General features: G+C 42.4%; 1 protein-coding gene across 1 annotated transcript in view; it reads left to right on the forward strand.

Moving 5' to 3' along the window:
* LOC126183340 (MMS19 nucleotide excision repair protein homolog) overlaps window positions 1–14,948 on the forward strand; it is a 232,206-nt gene that overhangs the window by 150,646 nt on the left and 66,612 nt on the right. Inside the window, exon 13 of the mRNA XM_049925215.1 lies at window positions 6,774–6,894. Within this exon, the coding sequence (XP_049781172.1) occupies window positions 6,774–6,894 (121 nt within the window). The remainder of the gene's footprint in view (window positions 1–6,773; window positions 6,895–14,948) is intronic.

Below are 14,948 nucleotides of genomic sequence, written 5' to 3' on the forward strand. Positions count from 1 at the left end.
AAGAATTCATTTTGTGTTATACTGACCTTGTCCTTCAAACCACTGTACAGAGTATGGCAGAAGGTATTTTGAACCAATATAAGCAATTTTCTGTGATTTGCCATTTGTGTTTGAAATGAGGGAAAGAATGACCATCTGTGTGCTTGAATATGTGCCCTAGACCATCTTATCTTATTCTTGACATCCCTATGTGAGGTAACAATAAAGGTTTTCACACAGTCTTCCTCAAATACCAATTCTCTGCTTTCACAAAACAAGTGTTGCTTTCTTTCCAGGATTCTCGTTTGAGCATGTCTGTAAGACCGTGATTATTGCAATCATAGTGGTGTGTCTCTAAATTTGCAAAGAGATGTTAGGTTGTATACATGGAAGAACCCTGGAGATATTAGAAGGTATCAGATAGATTATATAATGGTAAGACAGAGATTTAGGAACCAGGTTTTAAATTGTAAGACATTTCCAGGTGCAGATGTGGACTCTGACCACAATCTATTGGTTATGAACTGTAGATTAAAACTGAAGAAACTGCAAAACAGGTGGGAATTTAAGGAGATGGGACCTGGATAAACTGACTAAACCAGAGGTTGTACAGAGTTTCAGGGAGAGTGTAAGGGAACAAATGGCAGGAATGGGGGAAAGAAATACAGTAGAAGAAGAATGGGTAGCTTTGAGGGATGAAGTAGTGAAGGCAGCAGAGGATCAAGTAGGTAAAAAGACGAGGGCTAGTAGAAATCCTTGGGTAACAGAAGAAATATTGAATTTAATTGATGAAAGGAGAAAATATAAAAATGCAGTAAATGAAGCAGGCAAAAAGGAATACAAACGTCTCAAAAATTAGATCGACAGGAAGTGCAAAATGGCTAAGCAGGGATGGCTAGAGGACAAATGTAAGGATGTAGAGGCTTATCTAACTAGGGGTAAGATAGATACTGCCTACAGGAAAATTAAAGAGACCTTTGGAGAAAAGAGAACCACTTGTATGAACATCAAGAGCTCAGATGGAAACCCAGTTCTAAGCAAAGAAGGGAAAGCAGAAAGGTGGAAGGAGTATGTAGAGGGTCTATACATGGGCAATGTACTTGAGGACAATATTATGAAAATGGGAGAGGAAGTAGATGAAGATGAAATGGGAGATATGATACTGTGTGAAGAGTTTGACAGAGCACTGAAAGACCTGAGTCGAAACAAGGCCCCGGGAGTAGACAACATTCCATTAGAACTACTGACGGCCTTGGGAGAGCCAGTCCTGACAAAACTCTACCATCTGGTGAGCAAGATGTATGAGACAGGCGAAATATCCTCAGACTTCAAGAAGAATATAATAATTCCAATCCCAAAGAGAGCAGGTGTTGACAGATGTGAAAATTACCGAACTATCAGTTTAATAAGTCACAGCTGCAAAATACTAACGCGAATTCTTTACAGACGAATGGAAAAACTAGTAGAAGCCAACCCCAGGGGAGATCAGTTTGGATTCCGTAGAAATACTGGAACACGTGAGGCAATACTGACCCTACGGCTTATCTTAGAAGCTAGGTTAAGGAAAGGCAAACCTACGTTTCTAGCATTTGTAGACTTAGAGAAAGCTTTTGACAATGTTGACTGGAATACTCTCTTTCAAATTCTGAAGGTGGCAGGGGTAAAATACAGGGAGCGAAAGGCTATTTACAATTTGTATAGAAACGAAATGGCAGTTATAAGAGTTGAGGGGCATGAAAGGGAAGCAGTGGTTGGGAAGGGAGTGAGACAGGGTTGTAGCCTCTCCCCGATGTTATTCAATCTGTTTATTGAACAAGCAGTAAAGAAAACAAAAGAAAAATTTGGAGTAGGTATTAAAATCCATGGAGAAGAAATTAAAACGTTGAGGTTCGCCGATGACATTGTAATTCTGTCAGAGACAGCAAAGGACTTGGAAGAGCAGTTGAACGGAATGGATAGTGTCTTGAAGGAAGGATATAAGATGAACATCAACAAAAGCAATACGAGAATAATAGAATGTAGTCGAATTAAGTCGGGTGGTGTTGAGGGTATTAGATTAGGAAATGAGACACTTAAAGTAGTAAAGGAGTTTTGCTATTTGGGGAGCAAAATAACTGATGATGGTCGAAGTAGAGAGGATATAAAATGTCGACTGGAATGGCAAGGAAAGTGTTTCTGAAGAAGAGAAATTTGTTAACATCGAGTATAGATTTAAGTGCCAGGAAGTCATTTCTGAAAGTATTTGTATGGAGTGTAGCCATGTATGGAAGTGAAACATGGACGATAAATAGTTTAGACAAAAAGAGAATAGAAGCTTTTGAAATGTGGTGCTACAGAAGAATGTTGAAGATTAGATGGGTAGATCACATAACTAATGAGGAGGTGTTGAATAGGATTGGGGAGAAGAGAAGTTTGTGGCACAACTTGACTAGAAGAAGGGATCGGTTGGTAGGACATGTTCTGAGGCATCAAGGGATCACCAATTTAGTATTGGAGGGCAGCGTGGAGGGTAAAAATCGTAGAGGGAGACCAAGAGATGAGTACACCAAGCAGATTCAGAAGATGGATGTAGGTTGCAGTAGGTACTGAGAGATGAAGAAGCTTGCGCAGGATAGAGTAGCATGGAGAGCTGCATCAAACCAGTCTCAGGACTGAAGACCGCAACAACAACAACAACAAACAACATGTTATCTCATAGCCATGATAGGAGATATCAGAAGCTGGAACAGTAGTGTAGAATTGTGTGCACTAGTAATGTAATTTCATTTACAGATGCACTACTTTTGCTGTTGCTGTTCAACAGCGAGGTTATTAGCACCCTTACAAATATTAAAATAAATGATTATATCAGTAAAAGGGACTAAAAATTGGCATTCTCACTCGACCAGATGCACTACAGTTTCCCAGTGTCGTAACAATAAATTTGCCTTTCATGCAACTTGTTTTACGTGTTCATCGTATTTCATTTTAGTTTTTTAGCATGGCCCCTAATGATTTTAATTATGTGAGATGTGCAGTGTTCCTTATACAGTCTCTCTCTCTCTCTCTCTCTCTCTCTCTCTCTCTCTCTCTCTCTCTGTGTGTGTGTGTGTGTGTGTGTGTGTGTGTGTGTGTGTGTGTGTGTGTGTGAGAGAGAGAGAGAGAGAGAGAGAGAGAGAGAGAGAGAGAGAGAGAGAGTTTTCCTTGCCTCTTTCAGACTCAAGTGCATTGTTATGAATGGCTGTACGTATAATTAAATATGCATCTCGACCGTATTATGCTGGAAACTTCATGCAGTTTCAAATTTGTGCGAAGGAATGCAGCATACTAATTCTTCTAAAGTGATTCCACTATACTGATCAGGAGAAGAAGGAGGCTTATATTGGATCCCAAGAAACAACATTACAACAGTTAATAACAGGAAACATTGCTTGTCAGTTCCATTTGGTGTCAGACTCTGACATTACACAAATGCTTCTTTTGTTTGCCATGAATCATCAGCATTGTTATAGCACATCCTTATTTAATGGTGCACCGAGCTACTCCAAGCCAGGATGCTGAGTCTGCCTATCTTGCAATACTCCATGTTTGAAGATAGCTGCCATTCACTGCACTAAATTGAAATCCTGCCCAAGTCCTTTCTACATTTCCTTGTTATCTTCTAGCAATAATACCTTATTGTAGACAACAGTATCCTCAGCGAACAATCTGATAATAATGCTCAACACTACACGATATATTATCTAGAGGTTGGTATTTCTTCCTTCGAGAGCTTTGTGTTCTTGAGAAGTGATGTGGGTAAGGATTGTGAGGCCAAGTTGGAGGTAAGGAATTCCTGGAAGGTAACCTGGGTTTGGTTAGGAGGGAGAAGTGGAGGGTCGCAGTTGGATAGTGGTATGAATAAGGAGAGGCAAGGTTCAGTGTTGGGATTAGATTGACTTTGAGGGGAGGGATTGGTGGCAAAAAAGTGATTCCACTATAGGGATCAGGAGAAGGAGAGTATGTTTTTTGACAAGTTTGGCGTGACAGAACTTGGACATGAGGTTCAAAGTGAGGTGTTTGAGTAGGACTGAAACTTCTGTAGGATTGAAGTTCCTGGTGAATGGGTGGACAAGAGTTTTGCATTTGCTTAGGTTCTAGGTTTTGTGGGATGTTTGGGATGTTAGGAGGGAGTTTTGGAGGATATGACAAATGGAAGAGGTCAGCAAGACGGGGATCTGGTGTTATGAGGGGTTGACGTGAGAGTTCAGTAGGAGTAGGATTGATGTTGATGAGTAGTGGTGCTCCAAGGTGGGAATAGAATGTCATTAAATATGATAACTTTTGGAGGTGGTGTCTGGAGTTTTCTCCAAGTGTCGGAGGGCAGAGTATCAGATTGGGAGATACGATATAGATAGTCCAGGTGCATGGTAACAATATCTTGCAGAGGGAAAACAGATGATTCAGAGATGCCTGCACCATAGAGATTCATTTCTGTAGTATCGTTTCAGTTAGGGATAGGGGTTGGAGGTATCCAAAAATTTGAAAGTCATCGTGAAGGGAGGGGTGGTACCCAGAGAGAAGAATTTTTATGGTTAGTTCTTTGGGGAGGGGGGGGGGCAGTGGTTTCCATGGCGGAGGCAGCATTTAAGAAACAAGATAAAATACGGGACTATAATTTAGCTGGGTGTGGGGATATTTTTCTAAACTGACTCAGGCTGACAGAGCAGTGGTCCAACTGGGATGGGATGTTTTATGAGGGAGGAAGAGCGAAATGCAAATAATGTCAGTGAGTGTGGTGTAACCACTGGGGAATATTGGAAGTAAAACAGAGTGGTGCTCAATGAGAGGGAAAAAATGAAAAAAAAAAAAAACTGAATTAAAAATCTGAAATAGATGTGAGAAATGGACAAACAAAAATTCTAGGTGGTTCTAAAGAGAACTATCGATAACTATTGATGAATTTAGGAAATGAACCTGTGAGAAGAAATAGTGCTGAGGGGTGTAGGATGAGAAGATATTTATTTATGTGTCAACGATTGTTGTACTTGGGGGAAATAAGTGACTGATGTAAATGATAATGGGAGCAATATGTAGAGGAGGGGTGGATGGATTTGGAGTTGAAATAGTAATTTGCTGCTTGAATAATGTTTAACTGTCATCCAGTGGTTAGGCAGACAGCATGCACTGCAGTTGAGGCAGTAACTCCCAATGTTACAGAGCACCGTGATAGCCCCTCATGACCATGCTGGTGAAAAAGTTTGACCTGCCCTCTTTCCTTGTTATGTGAGACTGCATGCTGCACAAGAGATCCTTGATAAATGCAAGCTACAAAGGGGTCTATCTCTGGAGCATACTCAGTATAAAATCTAATAAGAAGTTTATTAGGTCTAGTACTGTTAATCTTGTGTCTCAGTACAGTGAGTGCTTATTTCAATACTTCCCATTTGTAAGTTTTGGACAATGCTCAAACACGGTATGGTAATGTAATATGCATGCATATATTTTTAATTGCAGAAATTTATATTTCATCTTCTTATCTTTTGTACTCAGTTAATACACTAGAGTGATTAAAGTGAGACTGAATGAAATGTTTAAATTCAGTTTACCTATTACCAGAATTTTCTACGTACTTGTAACAGATCTATCATCAGGATCTACTGTAAAAATTATTGTTGGCTTCACATATAGCCATTTTTAAAGATGCAATCATTTTTTGTCTTTGTCTTTGTAAGTTGTAATGTCTGTCCATCAGTTCTACAAAATACAAACACTATCTTAGCTTTCCTGATGAACATTTGCATTTTATGACCATCGTCCCCTCAGTAGTATCATGGGTTATAATTCTGGACTCGTAAGTGGCATTTTTGAAAAGATCAGATTTCGTTCCCTCCATTTCAGTTTAACTTTATACGCTCCCAGCTGCAATTCTCTTATAAGAGTACAAATCTGTCAATTTAAATGACAGAGTGTACAGAAAGCCTGTTGCATATAAAATATACCTGTAACTTGTGAAGCTCATTTAATTTCCTGCTAGTTAAAACTGCTTCAATTCTAACAATAGTTTTGACAGGTAAATTTCAGCTAGGGGAGGAGGAAAATATATCAAATATTTTATTACCGCAAATCTATCTTGTTTCTTAAATCACCTAAGTTGATGAAGTTTGCATGAGGAGGACTGTATTTCAGATGTTGTAACTTCTGATCTCACATTAATTAAAAAATAGGCCATTTTAATTTGTGTTGCACTGTCTCACAGTTTCAACAATGTTCACAAATTCTGCACCACTCTTTTTGTCCCACTTATCCACCATCATGTTATGTTTGCTAACCTTCCTCTACTGTTCTTTTCTCCCTTTCCTCTTAGCAAGCTTTTTAAATTTTCATTTATTCCTTATATGCAAAGCAAGGTTTGAAGAGTTTGGGGCACATATTTTAATTTTCTTTTATGCCCTTTTTTTTATTCTTTCTTTATGTATTTAATATTGTGAGATTCCTATGATTTCTGATTTCTTTCCGTCACACCTTAAGCTTCTACTAAAAGAACTGTGTATTTTTGTATAGCAACTCTACCATGTTGTTGCCATCTTAATCATGATATTAACTGGCAAGAAATTATACCATTATTCATCATAATTGGCTAATAAATACTCTTGAAGCACATTTAAATAAATCCAAATTTTGTTTGTGGTTAACCTATACATTTTTCTAATGCTTTTGATTTTCTTTCTGTATTTAAGTAGATCAAAGTTTTATCTTTTGTAATTATTCATTTATGGTATTTTTGAAGTGGTGTCCAAATTCTGTACTTACAAATGTGTTGTTGTATCTTACAGTGTTCAAAGTGATGTGGTATCACAATTTGTTCCGTGGTTCCTGAATCCTGAAGCTTATGTTAAAAGTGAAAAGCCAGTTTTTCCACTGAATCCTGCATCTCCTGCCAGTCAGACACAGCTGGTTTGTAGTCTTTTCCATACACATTGTCGTTCACTTTTTCTTGTTGATATTACTTGCATTAAAAGTCTCTGTAAAGTTAGTTACATTATAAATATGTATGTAACTTTTTCACTATTTTGCCATATTGTTTCCACATACTACACATCTGCAATGAAATTTTTCCATAGATAAGCATTTAGGAGTAATGAAGTGGTAAGATAAAAAAAATATCATTTGTGCCCTGAATTAGGACTTCAAATTGCTAATACATCACGGTTGTTACTAAAATTCAAAACTTTTCAATAAATAAAAAAAAAGTTTTCAATCTTACTGATAGTCAAGTGTAACAGTGGAGGAAATTCTGCTGCTCGATCAGATGTTTTGGTGATTTCGCAATTTTCTCCCCTTGGTTGAGTAGTGTAATGAATAGCTGCTTAGGCATTTTCTCTAGCAGCTATATTTTAATTAGAGCTTTTTTGGTCCCAATCTTCTGAACACTGAACAAATTTTTGATTAGAAAGAATCTACTAATTATTAGGAAAACTCTGAGCCTCAATGAAGAAAATGTGACAACCATCAAAATATTAAACAGAAACATTTTTTTGAAAGTCCTCAGAAATTCAAAAATAGAGCACAAAGGCAGAAAAAATATTCAACATGTATACAAAAATTGGAAAGTTGTCATTGGACAGTATGGAATGCAACTTAAATGTAGTAAAGCTATTCTATTGATTAATTTATACTAATAAGTGCAATTAAAAACTGTAAAAATTGTCACAATGACAGTCACAAGCCATTAACCTTGTAGTGCATGATTTTCACTGCAGTGGATAACATTTAATGGTCTCTACTCTGGCATTTTCAGTCAGTCATTAGGGTGCGAATACATGTAGGGCACGTCACCAGTAGGAAGTATCCAGTGCAGTGGACTGGTTGGAAATGCCAAAAAAGTGACCATTAACAGCTGTCCACTGCAGTGATACTATGTGCCACAGGGTTAAGAAAGTGGAGAGATCAGCATAACAAATTCTAAATAAAAGATCTCCAGACCAAAAAATGTACAAATGTTTTTAGGAATCTAAGAGAAACTATCCACAAAATTTCGAATAATTTCAGAACATATTAGACGATGTTAATTTTTTCCCTTTCTCCTGTTCTAGTTTTACGTTTACATACATAGGCAGCAGCTGACATTGAAGAAGATGGAAATATTAATGGAGTATACAGATTTTGTTTTCCACGAGCAAATTGTGTATATCCACGGAAAAATTGGAACTCAAATCAATTCACTAATGCAGTTGATAATAGTTTAATTAGCCTATTGGACATTTTGAAAATCTGTGCCAAAACAAGATGTGAACCCAGATCTGCTTATTGTGAGCCGTTGCATAAAGCAGTTAATCGTACAAACGTGCCTCCAGCGCAGACTCAAACTGTCACTGTTACTCAAGTTTTCCTCCTGTTATGTCAAAACATTATAGCTGGATATCCTTCCTTGCAAATGTGCAAAAATATTACCTCAGAGGGAATGAATTTAGGCAGAATGGTTGAGCTACAGGGTGATTATAATTAAACTTTCAAACCATTGTAGAAATAACACCACCGGTCAGAATGATCTCAAATTGCAACAGAATATTATCAGAGAAGGGGGAAAATGTATGGCAGAAGAAAAATAAATAGTTACAAAATGTAGTAATTGAGGGATTTATAATTTAATAGTGGTCAACTACAAACAATGTCTAAAGTGTATATTTGATGTTAAACAAACTGTACTACTCAGTGTGCATGGGTGTGCAGGTGTGATACTGTTAGTTACATAAACCCATCCACCACGGAAAGGCCAAATCACATCGGCTGGTAAAAATCAGTTTTTAACTGTCCTGAGGCCAAAAACCACATAAAAAGGATCACTCACATCAGTTTTAATTGTACTGAGGCCAAAAACTGCATAAAAAGCACCAATCACATCGATTTTTAATTGTCCTGAGGTCAAAATGTGCATAAGAAGCATCAATCACATTGGTTTTTAATTGTCCTGAGGCCAAAAACCACTTAAAAAGCATCAATCAAAATCAAATCAGATTATTAATTTCCATGTGACTGGCATAAAACATGTTCAATATGCTGTCCACCATTTTCTGCAACAAGTTGAAATTGAGAAACAGCATGTTCCACAACTGATCGAAGTGTTTCCGGGGTCACGTTCAGAATGTGTTGCGCAATGCATGCCTTCAATGCAGCTAAGTCTGCAGTCAGAACACTGAACACAACATCTTTCAGGTAGCCCCACAGCCAGAAGTCACACAGATTAAGATCAGGTGATTGGAATGGCCAGACTGTAGGGAAATGGTGGCTGATAATTGTAGCATTTCTGAAATGGCGCTTCAGCAGCTGCTTAACTGGATTTGCAATGTGCGGAGGTGTGCCATCTTGAATGAAAATAGTCCCAACCACACATCCGTGCTGTTAGAGAGCTGGAATGAAGAGCTTGCGCAAAAGACACTCATAGCGCTTACCTGCCACGGTACAGGTAACAGGACCGGAAGCACCTGTCTCTTCGAAAAAATATGGCTGTATGATAAATGATGTTGTAAAAAGTACCATACAGTGACCTTTTCAGGATGAAGTTTATTGGTTGATTTGCATGTGGATTTTCCATTGCCCATATTCGACAATTCTGCGTATTGACATATCCTGTCAGATGTAAGTGGGCTTCATCTGTCTACAAAATCTTCCATGACCAATCGTTGTCACTTCTCATGTCGATTTTCCATTGCCCATATTGGACAATTCTGTGTATTGACAAATACTGTCACGTGGAAGAGGGCTTTATCTGTCCACAAAATCTTCCATGACCAGTCATTGTCACTTCTATGCAAGGAAGAAGTTCTAAAGCAAAGGCTTCCTTTGGTGGCAGGTCAACAGGAAGCAACTCGTGCAAATGGGTTATTTTGAATGGGTAGCGAAGAAGGATGTTTCATAGGATTTTACGCACCATGCTCACAGGTATGTCCAATATTCGCACAATTCTCCATCCACTACACATTTGTACACCACAGCTCTTCTCCTCCTGCATTGCTATGGCCTCTGCTTCCATTGACATCGAATCAATTCGTTTCTTCGCTATACCATGTTGCACACCAAAAGAATCCGCTCTGCGAGTCTGGGGGTAAGAATAGGCCCGAGGTATTCCTGCCTGTCGTAAGAAGCGACTAAAAGGAGTCTCACACATTTCGGCATTTATGTGATGGTCTCTTAGGGTTTGACCTCCATATTTGAAAATTTTTCCAGAGATCGAGGCAATTGTGCATCGTGTCCATTGTGCATTGAGATCTTTGAGCCCACTTACTCATCGTCGCATTGCAGTTCCGCTCGTTCTCCATCTCTTGGGTGAGGATACATTCCTGCGTGTGTTTTCCACCATGCGCTATACAGTGCCACTTTCTGCACTGATGATGTCATGGACTTCTTTGCACCTGATATCCAGCATGGTAGCCTGTCTGTTGTGGAGGGACCACCATGTACCTTGTTGGTTGTAGCCCCCTGACAACACAGGGATCGAACTGCTGATGCCTGCACCATTAACACCCCACGTATGCCAAGGAGTAGAAGCCTGTCACCCTGGGGCATCGGTACTCCCAGCAATGGCCATCCTGCCAGGTGGCCCTTGCTGAGGCTGGGTGGTGCCCGTGGGGAGGGCTCTGTGTCAGAGTGGGTGGTATCAGGGTGGATGACATGCAGTGAAGCGTGGCCAACCACCAGTAGTCTCTAAGCGTTCCAGGGCTCAATTTAGTGCACACAAGTATGACCCCAAATCGTTCCCCTCCCTGGCCAGATCACGGGAGGAACACCAGGCTAAGGATGGCAGTGAAGCTTATTCGCTCCAGTACCTTGTCTGTTCGAGGGCTGATGGATGAAGCCTGTTTTTTGTTGAGCATTTAGAGAACAAGTTTGGGTAGGTGGAGGGCTTGTCCAAAATGCGCTATGGGTCAGTCTTGATCAAAACAGCATCCTCTGCCCAGTTGTGGGCACTACTCGCCTGCGACAAGCTGGGGGATGTTTCTGTTTCCATCATGCCCCATAAGAGCTTGAATATGGTTCAGGGTCTCATATTCCACAGGGTTCTTATTTTTCAGACTGACGATGAGGTGCGCGCCAATTTAGAATGACGAGGTGTTCACTTCATCCGACGGGGTCTGAGGGATAATCGGGCTGCTGCTGGTGCCTTAATCTTGGCCTTCGAGGGTGACACATTACCCAAAAAGTTCAAGGTGATGACCTACTGCCGTGATGTCAAGCCATTTATCCCACCCTCAATGAGGTGGTTTAAATGCTGGAAGTTTGGCCATATGTCTTCCCAGTGTACTTCCAGTGTCACATATCAAGATTGTGGATGTCCTTCACATCACAGTACTCCTTGTGCGCCCCCTCCTATCTGTGTTACCTGCGGAGAACATCATTTCCCTTGCTCACCAGACTGCAGGATCTTACAGAAAGAAAGGTAAATCATTGAGTACAAGACCCTGGGCCAACTGACCTACACTGAGGCTAAAAGGACATTTGAACGACTCCATCCTGTGTGAATGGCTTCCTCTTATGCCGCCGCTATGACAACAGTGATAGCCCCATCAGTTCATCGAATTCCAGACGGCTCTCTGAACCATAAGACTACACCTCCCCCTTGACCATGGGGGGCACTACCCTCCCTGTTGCTCCTGCACCAACTACTTCGGGAGCAACCCCCCCCCCCCCCCTCTCTCCCTCCCCCCTCTCCGCAACCATCGGGGGCGTCTCTCCCCACTTGTAAGCAGGAGAAGCGTGCAGCTTCTTTGGCTCCTCTCATTAGGAAGGGAACTCTTGGGTCACACCCTTCCCAGGTTCTTACCAGTGGCACAGCTGACACCTACCAGTAGCTGGTCATAGGGCGTCATGGTCCTCCTCAGTCCCTGAGACTCAAAAACAGTGAAGCTCGCCCTCCCAGCAGGACAAATCTGAGGGACAATGAGAGAGACATCAAAAAAGCAAAAGACCCCCAAGAGCCAAGGCACTGCAGTGGCACCCACACCACTGCTACCTACAAGCTGTGCAACTGAGAATGAGGTGGAGATTCTGGCATCCGCTGAGGACCTAGATTTCACCGGACTCTCAGACACGATGGGTATTGACTGTTCAGGCAATAAGTTGGTGGCAGCAGGTGACCCTGAGGCTTAAACTGCCTCATTGAATGCTCCATGCCTTCCCAGCCTCACAATGATGTCATCATCCAGTAGAATTGCGGTGATTTTTTCCACCGCCTGGCCGAGCTACAGCATTTGTTAAGCTTTACACCTGCTTTCTGCGTTGCTCTCCAGGACACCTGGTTCTCGGCAATGCGGACCCCTGCACTCAAGGGGTATTACAGAAACCATAGCGTCTATAATCGAGTGTTAGGTGGAGTTTGCGTTTAAGTCCTGGACTCAGTCTGTAGTGAATGTGTGCCCCTTCTAACCCCTCTTGAATCTGTGGCTGTCAGAATAAGGATGACACAGGAAATAACTGTGTGCAATGTATATCTTCCTCCAGATGGTGCAGTACCCCTGCATGTGTTAGCTGCACTGATTGGTCAACTCCCTAAACCTTCCCTTCTTTTGGGAGATTTTAACGCCCATAACCCCCATGTGGGGTGGCACCGTGCTTACTGCTCGAGGCAGAGATGTTGAAACTTTGCTGTCTCAGTTCGACCTCTGCCTCTTAAATACTGGGGCCGCCACACATTTCAGTGTGGCTCGTGTTCGTTACTCGAAGGAGTGTCGGTGGGCTCTACAGCGGCATAGGCGGCACCCTTCTCTGGCGCACCTCATAGCCTTTAAATGGCTCCGTGCCCGCATTCGCCAGCTTATCAAAAGATGGAAGCAGGAGTGTTTGGAGAGATAAGTGTCGATCATTGGGTGCCATATGTCACCTTCCCAAGTCTGGGCAAAGATTGTACAAGTTTTTGGGTACCAGACCCCAACAGGCATTCCCGGTGTTCACATAAACGGCTTATTATCTACTGACGCAAATGTGATTGCTGAGCACTTTACTGAGCACTATTCTCAAGTGTCTGCATCAGAGAACTACCCCCCAGCCTTTCGCGCCCTCAAACGGTGGATGGAAAGGAAGTCCTCTTGTTTGCTACACGCCACAGTGAACCCTATAACGCCCCATTTACAGAGTGGGAGCTCCTCAGTGCCCATACACATTACCTCGACACAGCTCCTGGGCCAGATCGGATCCACGGGCAGATGATTAAACATCTCTCATCTGACTACAAGCTACATCTCTTCATCATCTTCAAGTGGATCTGGTGCGATGGTGTCTTTCCATCGCAATGGCGGGAGAGCACCATCATTCTAGTGCTTAAACCCGGTGAAAACCTGCTTGATGTGGATAGCTATCAGCCCATCAGCCTCACCAACTATCTTTGCAAGCTGCTGGTACATATGGTGTGTCGGTTGGGTTGGGTCCTGGAGTCACGTGGCCTACTGTCTCCATGTCAGGGTGGCTTTCGCCAGGGTCGCTCTACCACTGATAATCTTGTCCCCCTCGAGTCTGCCATTCGAAATGTCTTTTCCAGACACCAACACCAGGTTGCCGTCTTTTTTTATTTACGAAAAGTGTATCACACCACCTGGCTATACCATATGCTTGCTACATTATACGAGTGGGGTCTCCAAGGCCCGCTTCTGATTTTTCTCTAAAATTTTCTTTCGCTCCATACTTTCCATGTCCAAGTTGGTGCCTCCCATAGTTCCACCCATATCCGGGAGAATGGGATCTCGCAGGGCTCTGTATTGAGTGTCTCTATTTTTAGTGACCATTAACGGTCTAGGAGCATCTGTAGGGCCTTCTGTCTCACCCTCTCTGCATGCAGATGACTTCTGCATTTTGTTCTGCTCCACCAGTACTGGTGTTGCTGAGCATCGCCTACAGGGAGCCATCCATAAGGCGCAGTCATGGGCTCTAGCCCATGGCTTTCAGTTTCAGCTGTGAAGACGTGTGTCATGCATTTCTGTCGACGTCGTACCGTTCATCTGGAACCAACACTTTACCTTAATGACGATCCACTCACTGTCGTAGTGACATATCGATTCTTAGGTCCGGTTTTCGACGCTCGTTTGACTTGGCTTCCTCATCTTCTTCAACTGAAATGGAAATGTTGGCAGCATCTCAGTGGTCTCCGCTGCCTGAGCAACACCAACTGGCGTGCAGATCGCTCCATGCTTCTGCAGCTCTATAGAGCCCTTGTTCAATCCCACCTTGACTATGGGATTGTGATTTATTGTTTGGCAGCGCCCTCAGTGTTGCGTTTGCTCGACCCATTGTGCCACTGGGGAGCTCGACTAGCAACAGGAGCTTTTAGGACGAGCCGGTGACCAATGTACTGGTGGAGGCTGGAGTCCCTCCATTGAAGATCAGCCATGGACAACTGCTCGCCAGTTACGTTGCACACATTCATAGCTCTCCTGAACATCTTAATTAAAGTCTTCTTTTCCCAACCACGGTGGTTCACCTCCTGCATAAGCAGCCCTATCAGGGCTAACTATTGGGGTTCACGTGCAATCGCTTCTGTCTGAACTGGAGTTCTTGTCTTTACCACCTCTCCTTGTGGTCAATTCACGTACACTTCCAATGTGTAGCCCTAGGCCGAAGCTTTGCCTGGACCGTTCACATGGCCCTAAGGACTCCGTTAAACCTGCGTCCCTCCTCTGTCACTTGCGCTCAATTCTCTACCTGTTCCGGGGCTCTGAAGTGGTTTACACCGATGACTTGATGGCTGATGGTCGCATTGGCTTCACCTACGTTCACGGCGGCCATGTTGAACAGCATTCCTTACTCAGTGGCTGCAGTGTATTCACTGCAGAGCTGGTGGCCATATCTTGTGAAATTCAGTTTATCCGTTCATGCCCTGAGGAGTCCTTTCTTTTATGTACTGACTCCTTGAGCAGCCTGAAAGCTATCGACCAGTGCTACCCTCATCATTCTTTGGTAATGTCCATCCAGGAGTCCATCTATGCCCTGGAACGGTCCAGTCATTCAGTGGTGTTCGTCTGGAC

The sequence above is a fragment of the Schistocerca cancellata genome, chromosome 1 (assembly GCF_023864275.1).
Source record: "Schistocerca cancellata isolate TAMUIC-IGC-003103 chromosome 1, iqSchCanc2.1, whole genome shotgun sequence".
Classification (NCBI taxonomy): Eukaryota; Metazoa; Arthropoda; class Insecta; order Orthoptera; family Acrididae; genus Schistocerca; species Schistocerca cancellata.